This window comes from Mandrillus leucophaeus, unplaced genomic scaffold (genome assembly GCF_000951045.1).
Source record: "Mandrillus leucophaeus isolate KB7577 unplaced genomic scaffold, Mleu.le_1.0 Scaffold499, whole genome shotgun sequence".
Classification (NCBI taxonomy): Eukaryota; Metazoa; Chordata; class Mammalia; order Primates; family Cercopithecidae; genus Mandrillus; species Mandrillus leucophaeus.
The window spans coordinates 1047405-1057525 of NW_012105353.1; the positions used below are offsets into that span (position 1 = coordinate 1047405).

At 42.6% G+C, this 10121-nt stretch overlaps 1 protein-coding gene across 4 annotated transcripts in view; it reads left to right on the forward strand.

Annotated features, from left to right (window-relative positions):
• The window catches only part of SH3KBP1 (SH3-domain kinase binding protein 1), a 308903-nt gene that overhangs the window by 185903 nt on the left and 112879 nt on the right, over window positions 1-10121 (forward strand). For all 4 annotated transcript variants that reach the window (XM_011995794.1, XM_011995795.1, XM_011995796.1 and 1 more), the window contains one exon: window positions 2996-3071. In XM_011995794.1, coding sequence (XP_011851184.1) covers window positions 2996-3071 — 76 coding nt within the window. The remainder of the gene's footprint in view (window positions 1-2995; window positions 3072-10121) is intronic.

Genomic DNA, 10121 nt, shown 5'->3' on the forward strand with positions numbered 1-10121 from the left:
CCTCCCTCCTTCCTTCCCTCCCTCCTTCCTTCCCTCCCTCCTGCCTTCCTTCATCTAACTTTCTTCCTTCCCTCCTTCCCTTCTCCCTCCCACCTTCCTTCCTTCCTTCCCTCCTTCTCTTTTCTTCTCCCCTTCCTTTTCCTTCCTTCTCTCCTTCTCCTTCCTTCCCTCCTTTTGCTTCTTTCCTTCCCTCTTTCTCTTTCCTTCTGTCCTCCTTTCTTCCACGTACCCACCACTTCAGTGGCCAACTATCCTCCCCCATGTTTCCCTCAGCAATATTGTCACATCGTCTGATCTACTGTACTCAAGTTCCTCTCTGAACTAAGTCATTTAGTAGCAATGACAAGTTCTTAGGCCAGTGGGAATAGGGAAGGTAGATGCGTTTGGTGGGAAAGGAGAGAGAGAAGAGAGGGAGAAGAGTTAAAAAGATGTTTTATAATTTATCAAGGTATGACAATAGGCCTCTGAGTTTTTAATCCAAGAAAAGGCATTTGATTAATACTAATGGACTCCCTCCCACATCAGTCAGTGGTTCTCAAATGTGAGTGTGCATCAGAATCCCATGGAGGGTGTGTTCCTAGACACTGCTGGGAACCATCCCCAGAGTTTCTGATTGAGAAAGTCTGGGGTGGGGCCTGGGAATTTGCTTTACTAACAAGTTCTCAGGTGCTGCTGGTGCAGGGACCACACTTTTCTAGGTCTGGGTCCTAGAAACAAGAGAGACACTAGGCCAATTCCCATCTCCAGAGCAGTGTCAGGAACAGGCTGAGATGGGGAGAAATTTTGCCATATTCTAGACTTTTAATTATGGCCCATGAAGGAGAAGGGAAGATTTAAGGGCCAGCACTTCCCAGAAGATGAGGATAATACCAGCTTCACCATCACACCTGTTGCTGGGATCCATGCAGAGGCCAGTGTGCTGTGTTTTCTGAAATAGGAAGGAAACAAACCACAGTGAGCTTTGCTTTTTTGTGTCCTTCTGTACCAAATAAGTGCATTGAACTGGTGGCCTTTGCTTGATGTCTGGTAGCTTGGACGTTTTGGTAAACCAGGATATCAAAGATAATGGGCAATACTTTCTTTTGTTACTAAAGAAGGGGAAGTTGTAAAAATGTGCAACCTGTTGAAGGTCTCTCTAAAGGAAGGCATCTGGTTTAATGCCCAAACCCCGTTACATGTGTGCTTTTTTTTTTTTTTCAGGGAAACAAACAAAGTCAGGAGTAGGGACAGTGTTTACTATTGCCTTTCCTGAATTCTTTGTTCAGTGATACCAGAAGCACTGGTTGTTTTTGTTTTCCCCTTCCTAATGTGTTAACAATGGTGATGCTTTATTCCAGCCCCAGAAAGGGAAAAACAAATATATTGGCAGGGATGCTGCTGGAAGTGTGAACAGGAATGTGAATGAAATGAACACTTTGAGAGCTGCTATTTTTACTATCAGTACCTGATTTTTCAAAATAATTCTAAGAACAGTTTTTCATCAAATTTGACCTGATGCCAGAATAACATCAAGCTTTTTTCATCCCTAATGTTCCCCTGGAATCATAAAATGTTATTAGTTTGAGTACTTAGCAGCAGTTTAGAGGTGGCATATTATGTAGGTTTTCATTTTTTATCCAATATAGAAGGCCCTGCGGCACTAAATAAAAATGTCACCGTGTAGAATGTAAAGGCTTTCTGTCACAAATGTTTTTAAAAATTCATGAAGGGCTGAGGATTTGATTTATCTTATCCTCTTTCTGTGATTTATTCATATTTAATGTTAGGTTCAACTTTTGAAGCATGAAGAACTTTTCAAATTAAAAACTGTGGTGAATCAGTTTTATTTGAAGAAAAATTCTACCATGCCAGTTTTTGAATTATGCAGCTCATTCCTCTTCATGTGTTCAAGAGCCAGAGATGTTTGGTTTTCCCAGTGGCTGGAATTCTTACTGGCGAAACCCTTCATTGTTGCGGGGGAGGTTGATTTTCCCAGCTACGTGGTCGTGGCAGCTGTTGCCCTGGTATCAATAGACATTTTCCCTCAGGCATTTATCATGATCACACACGTGTGGTAGCAGAGGGGAAGAGTGGGAACAGACCTCGCCTTGGGAACCACTGGGTCTGTATATTTCTTTCTGTTTTTGAGCTGCTGAGTTGCCTGCGTTTTCAGGAACATCTTTAGGCGGAGATAAGATCCAGTCTTCTCTATGGACGGTTCATAAATAATGTTAATAGAATCAGCTGCAAATGAAGGAAAGGAAATGAACTCAAAACAAACTCATAATCTTTCTTTTTTTAAACTAGTCAGTGGAAGCATAGGGTCTGAGGCACTGGATTTTTTCCAAGCCCTTGGAGGCTTAAAAGACCAAAGGGAAAAGAACTGCTTGCTGGACTCGTTTTTGCCTTTGTGGCAGGCAGGTAGATCTGTCTAGAGGACATGAGAGTATCTCCCCTTTCTCTGGGAGGCAGGTGGAATTCTCGATGGCTAGACAGGGATACAATAGGTTACACTGTCCTGGACATCCTGACTTCTGCCTGCCCACCCACCTGCCCGCCCATCCTGCCCTCCTGGGCCTCCATTCCTGTATCCCTTCCTTTTGATTTCTTCTCTCTTACTTCCACTTTTCCAGCCTGCTGTGACTTTTCAGCATCTCCGTTGGGCCAGCTATTGTACCTCCATAGACTGAGTCAGCTTCTCATAAAATGAGGGGAACTATGCCTGTTTTCTTTGCTAAAAATAATCAACCTTTATAAGAGTATCGAGGAAGGAAGAGAATAAAAGCTCTAAGTGCCTACAAGGATAAAACCCTTTTTACCTATTTTTCTCCCTTGTTTGTCATTGGGGATGAAACCTATTAAAGGGTGGCAGCCAGTACACAGAGCGGGGCATAAACCAAAGAATGTGGCTTTTTAAACCAATGTCGAGCATTTTGTCATTATGATCTGGATCTTATTCCTTTGCTTAATGGAGACAATCATCTTGATAAGTAAAATCATCTGTTTTTCCCCTCAGACTATTGGGAAGAAGTTACCTGCAACTACAGCAACTCCAGACTCGTCAAAAACAGAAATGGACAGCAGGACAAAGAGTGAGTTTCCTTAGTTATCTATTTCACATTTAAAAGCATTTAAGGATTTCACAATAACAGAAATGTTTTTTAGAAATCCCTATATAACCTTGATAGCTTTTGCAAATGCATCAGAAAAATGTACACAATTGTATTTCATTCAATTCCCCACCATTAGGGTGGGCACAAGTTAGATTCAGAACTCTTGTGTTTTTTTTTTTTTTTTTCCTTTTCCCTTATTACAGAATGTGGTTCTCTCCTGCTATATGTATCTCACTCATGTGCAGAGCTCGGGTTTATCCATGTATACCGAAAGCATTTTGCACCGTTAAGGTGGCTGAAAGGTTTTAGAGAGTGGCAAATTTAGGGATTCACGAGCCTTCAGGTCAGAGAGGCCTAACCACTTGACCAATATTACTTACCCTTGACTTCCCACTGGCATCTTCAACACATCTCTGCTTGAATATCTCTAGATACCACTGCATGTCTGCAGGCAGGAGGCTCAAGTCTTTTTGGAAGGATTGGGCTAATGAATGGGAGGGGTCAACTGTGTTTTAGAACAGTGCTAGCCAATAGAAATATCATGTGTGAGCCACATATGTAATTCTAAATTTTCTAGTAGCCATGTTAAAAAAAAAAAAGGAAAAACAATTGGACTTAATTTTAATGTATTTTTATTTAACTCAATATATCCAAATATTATGTCTACATGTTATCTACATAAAATTATTAAATGAGATACTTTCATTGCTCTCTTCATGTGAAGTCTTCACAATCCCATATGTATTTCATAGGCATAGTATACCTCAGTTTGGAGTAGCTACATTTCGAGTACTCAACAGTCATGTGTGCCTAGTGGCAACCATATTGGAAAGTGTAGTTTTATTTTTGTAATATTTTCTTTTTTAAACAATTTTGTGGGTACATAGTAAGTGCATATATTTATGGGATACATGTTTTGATACAGGCATGCAATGTGAAATAAGTACATCATGGAGAATGGGGTATCCATCCCTCAAGCATTTATCCATTGAGTTACAAACCAATTACACTCTTTATTTTAAAATGTACAATTAAGTTATTATTGACCATAGTCACTTTCTTGTGCTATCAAATAGTAGGTCTTATTCATTCTTACTATTTTTAATACCCATTAACCATTCCCCCTACCCCCCAGCTCCCAACTACCCTTCCCAGCCTCTGGTAACTATCTGCCTACTCTCTATGGACAGTGTAGTTTTAGAGTAATTCTGGGGTCCGAGAGGGGCTTCCCAGGCTTGAAAATGAACACAGTTCCAAATGTTCAGCTTTCCTAAGCATGTGGAAGAAACCTGGCTCCAGCCCAAGCCTTGTTCAGTCCTGAAAGCGTCTATTAACTACATCCACATACCTGGCCCTCTAGGAGCAGCATGGTGGGGAATGGGTTACTCATAAGAGTGGGTTTACAGGAAGCCCATATTCTAGGACCAGCTCTGTTATTAGCTAGCCACGTGAACTTGGGCAAACAATTTTATTCCTTTGGACTTCCTCTTCATCATCTGCATTGTCTATGAAGTCAGAGGGTTATACTAGAGATAAACCCCAGGGTTTATCCCAGCATCTTCATCCTCTCATTCAGTTCTAAAAGCTTTACAACTCAGAGGGGAAGGTTTCTGCATTCAGAAAATTAAGCAGCTGATGGAAAAAAAGGAAGATGTGAACAATTCAGTAGGAATATGAGAAAGATGTCTTTGGGTATAGATGTTAATATGCCTGTAAATGGTAACAGGTCAGGAAAGGGAATTATTACTGTCAGCAAAGGCTTGAGGGATGTTTATTGACAGACATTTTTCATAGACACCAGGATAAGAATTTCTGCAGTTGGGCTGGGCGCAGTGGTTCACAACTGTAGTCCCAGCGCTTTAGGAGGCTGAGTGAGGCAAGTGGATCACTTGAGCCCAGGAGTTTGAGACCAGCCTGGGCAACATAGCAAAACCCCTAGCTGGGCACAGTGGTGTGTACCTGTAGTTCCAGCTTCTCGGAAGGCTGAAATGGGAGGATTACTCAAGCCTGGGGGGTTGAAGCTGCAGTGATTGAGCCAAGGTCACACCACTGCACTCCAGCAGGGCGGCAGAGTGAGACCCTGTCTCAAAAAAAAAAAAAAAAATTCTGCAGTTTCACCCCACACACACTGTCTCTGGTTGTCAAGAGCACATTCTGGGGTAATTGTTCTTCCATGATTTCCATTTAGTGCCACCCCAGGCCCCTAAGAAGCCCCCTAAAAAGCCTCTTTCATCTGGACCGTTTCCCTGCTTCAGGATTTTGATATGACACCTATGTTTAGGTAACAGGCCACAGAGTAACTGAGCAACTACATATTAGAAATGACCCTGAGCTTGGGATCTGAGCAACCTCCTTCCCTCTTCCTTCTGACCAGAAGACAAACCTATGACAAAAATTGCCCAGCAGTGCAGAAGAGGGCAGTTCCTTCCTACACAGACGTCTGTCTCCTTAGCATGCTAAAATACTAGCTCACATCAGGGTTAAGAGTTGGGATGATTTTAAAAATGTTCATATGAGTTGGTATTTTCTGAGTGAAAGTGAAACTCAGCTGATCAGGATTTATTTAAACAATTAACATTATCTTCCCCACCCTCTCAAAAAAAAAATAGCTTTTATGATATTGAAATTCATCAGAAACTCATGCTGGGGAACAGAGTGGCATAATTTTCATAACAAGAGGAAAACTGTCTAAATATTCATAATGAAGTGCCCTGAGGTTCCTCCAGCTCACCACATCTGGAGTTTCCCTCTTTCTTATTATAATTGATGCAGATTTGTGGCCTCTGTGGGATAGAAAAATAGCCCAAAGAAAGGGCTATTGAATATTTTTCTGAACAAATAGTTTAGTCTTACAGATTCAGAAGACCAGTTGAACAGGTGGGTTGGGGGTAAAAATCCTTGACAGAATTTGTACCAGGGCAGATCAGGCTTCTGCATAAGTTATGACTGCAGGACAAAGGCTGTTTTCCCTGCTGAACCTCATCTCACTTCCTAACTGGACACTCATACCACCTTTGCAATCCCTTTGTTCATTGACTTGCTTCTTAGAGCTGTCATCTGTGATGGCAACAAATGGAACCTTGTTGCTATCATTAGATCATTGGTCCCTCTAGGTTGAGGCTGTGTCTTCTACTTGATATCCCCACCATGCAGCCTAGAAAAGTGCCATGGATTCAGTGGGCACATAAAAAATGGTGGTTGAGCAAATGGAGAAGTATAAATGATTTATGATTTATCAGGCTCTAGATTGCACAGTCTTTTAAAAGCTATTAGCAACATTCATGGTGGCTCATGCCTGTAATCCTAGCACTTCGTGGGGGCCAAGGCAGGAGGATCTCTTGAGCCCAGCAGCTTGAGGCCAGCCTGGGCAACACAGTGAGACCCTGTCTCTACAAAAAATAGAAAAAATTAGTTGCGCATGGTGGCACATGCCTGTGGTCCTAGCTCCTTGGGAGGCTGAGGCAGGAGGATCACTTGAGCCCAGGAGGTCAAGGCTGTGGTGAGCCACGATCGTGCCACTGCACTCAGTCTGAGTGACAGAGTGAGACCTTATCTCAAAAATATATATAAAAATAAAAAAGCTATTAGCCACTGGTCCCCTTCGCCAAGTGTACATATAGATGTATATGTAAGCCCCTCACAATGAGACCTTAAACACAATGATAAGAAACATCTTTTGAAAGTGTGTTCCAAACACCTGCTTTAAGAGCCCTCTGCATGGAAAACAGTTCCATTCACTGTAAGAAAATAGCACATAATGTATCTCTTAAAAAGTATGCTTAGATTTAGCTCTAAAACATCTATATGTAAACCTCTCACGCACGATGAGATGCAATGCTAGAAACATCTCTCAAAAATATGTTTGAAACACTTGCTTACGAAATTTTCTGCTTGGAAAACAGTCCCATTCGCTGTATGAAAACAGCACATAATGCATCTCTACAGAAGCAGGTAGATTTAGCTTTTAAAGGTGTATATGGAAACCACATATAATGAAACTTGAAATACAATGGTAAGGAACATCTTTCAAAAGCACGTTCAGAACATCAGCTTACAGAACTCTCTGCTAGGGGGAAAAAAAGAGACACATTTGTTCCTGTAAGACACTTGAGCATGTTCTGGGGTCTGAGTGGTTAGCAGTGGTTGCTGGTGTTCCTTGGCTTGCCAGTGTTCCTTGGGGTTTGCCAGACCCTCTCTTCTTACCAGCCATTGCTCTCCCAATCAGCCTAAGACTGTTACCAGTGGAGGGTGTCCAGGTTCTTGGCGTCTTGAACAAAGAATTGGACAAAACGCACAAACAAAGCAAGGAAAGAGTAAAGCAACAAAAGCAGAGATTATTGAAAATGAAAGTACACTCCACAGGGTCAGAGCAAGCACCAGCATAGGGGCTCAAGAGCCCCGTTACGGAATTTTCTGGGGTTTAAATACCCTCTAGAGGTTTCCCATTGGTTACGTGATACACACCCTATGTAAATGAAATGTGGCCCACAGTCAGTCTGATTGGTTGTGGAAAGCAACCAATCAGAGGCTAAAGTGAAGTTACAGCGTTATACTCCTATGCAAATGTCTGATTGGTTGCAAAAAGCAACTAATCAGAGATACTTTCAATTTTCCATCTGCCATGCAGAAAAAGAGGGGGATTTGCAAAGGGAGTAGCCCCTGGTCCTTTTGTTACTTAGGTGTGGAAAGTTGGGATTTTCCTTTTGATTTAGTTCTAGGAAGTCAGAGTGAATCGGCCTTAGGTTCCCTGCCTCTAGACCCTATTCTGCCTCAAGACCACGGGGTTTATTGGCTCATTTTGACCAGGGAGACTGCACACCAGGGGACCTGTGGATGTTACATCAAGCAAAAGCAAAATTAAAAAAAAAAAAAGTTATTACAGATTTTGAGAAGGGGCGAAATTTAGTGAAATGTAAATGAAATGATGTTTTGATAGACTCAAGGCAGAGCAGGGCTGCATGGCAAGGGGTCAGCATCAGGTCGTGACTGTGAGGTGGACTCAGGTCCCGTTTCTTTGGCAGCTACCAAGTGAAGATAGATATGTAGTGGTGTAGTGCTGTGTCCAGAAACCCTTTACGTGAGGCGCTGCACTTGGGCTGGAAATGAAGACTGCTTCTCTGGGTCAAGTGTCTTAGTGCCTTCAGGCAAGAGTGGAATGTTTCATTCTTCCTGATATAATTTTTTTAAAAACCAAGTTTCTGGTAGTTTGTCTCTCCCTGACTTTGTCAGGGAGTGAGAAAGTAGGAGCACTCCAAGAAGGGGGTTGTTAAGGACACTTTGCAACTACCGCATATGCTTGGGAGAAACACTGTTTCCTGATCACTTTGCAGGTGGCCTTATCTGTGTCTGTTGCCCCAGCCTCAAGAATGGCTGGGCAGATTGCTATTTACTCAGTGCAGCTCATTTTTGCTTTCTCACCACATGTTTAAATGAGGGGGAAAAAAAAGAAGGGTCAACTTTCTTGTGTTGGGTTTTCCTCAGCTTCATAATATATACCCAGGAACTCTGATCCTATTTTTTCAGACTGAGTGTTTTTGCCCACATATCCTCCCCCAGACTCACTCATTCTTGGGCCTGGGTATTTGGGCACGTCCAATTTGCTGCAGCATGTTTCGTATTCACCCCTTTAGTGCCCCCGATGCCTGTCATGTACTGAAGCCCCTCATGCTTGATGTCCCAAGGGTACCCACCTCTTCCTAAGAAGCACCTTTCATCACTTGCTCCCCAGTACAGACATTGCTGTCTGGATTCAGAGTGGGAGCCTTCCCAGGAGGGTGCCCAGCCTACCTGTGTGGCTTAAGATCTGCATTTCAAATACAGTCCTCTTGAGAAAAAGGTTAACTCCCTGTGTGTTTTCCTGGTAGGTTTTCTTTCTCCCAAAGACTCTCCAAGGAGCTTCTCATCTGAGCAGAAGAAAGTACCATCGAGAGGAGCAGTGATCCAGCCTCTGCTCCATTGTAGAGACAAGAAGGGCTTTGCTTGTCAGATTTTCATTTCTTCTTTTTAAAATATACTTCTCTTTTTAGAGGAGGTTAAATGGTGTCATAATTCATACTTGTGAAATAATTTGAAAGTCAAATTCCCAACAGCGTCCGAGACCGAAGGTGGTTGTTTAGAGTTATGGTCAGCTTCTCCATAAAGGAAGACACTGGGTTGGCGTTGACAGACATACTGACAGACACATCGTGTTTCATTTCCCATCTGAATTTAAATGTAGACCACAGCTTCTTCACCTCGGCAGTATTGACATTTGGGCTGGATCATTGTCTGTTGGTGGGCGTTGTCCTGTGTGCATTGTAGAATATTTAGCAGCATCCCTGGCCTCTACCCACTAGATGCCAGTAGCAATCAACCCCCATTCCCTGCCAAGTTCTGATAAGTAAAATTGTCTCCAGGTATTGTCAATATTTCCTGGGAAACCCTAGTTTCAAACTGCTGATATAGACTGTAGTAAGCCCCAAGAGGGCATTGTGGCATCCCTGCTGCCTGGCATGCAGTGGACACTCAGTTGTTATTTACTGAATAGATGACAAGCCTAGTATGTATTTCACTACTCCTCACTAGCCCCAGATCCTCAGAATCTGACCCAGAACTGGAGTTCCTGTCTAAATCTAGCATATGGCACACCCATCCCCAGTGCTACCACCATGCTGGTCCACCCTCCAGGTCCCCACAACTGTTTTGCACCTTCCTGGAATTAAACATTTGCTAATACCCATTACTGGACCAGTGGTTCTCACAGCGTGGTCCCAGAACTAGCAGCAGCAGGAGCATCACCTAGGAACTTGTTAGAAATGCAAATACCAGCCCTACAGAATCAGAACCCCTGGGGGTGGGGCTCTCCACCTGATGCCAATGCCCACTCAAGCCTAAGAACCACTGACCTAGACTAAGGCTTTTTTTTTTTTTTTTTTTTTTTTTTTTTTTTTTTTTTTTTTTAAGAGCTCCTCCCACCACTGTCTGTCTTTTTCTTTAAGTAGCCTGTTTCTGTTTTATGAGACACTACAGTTTTAAATTTCATCGACATAA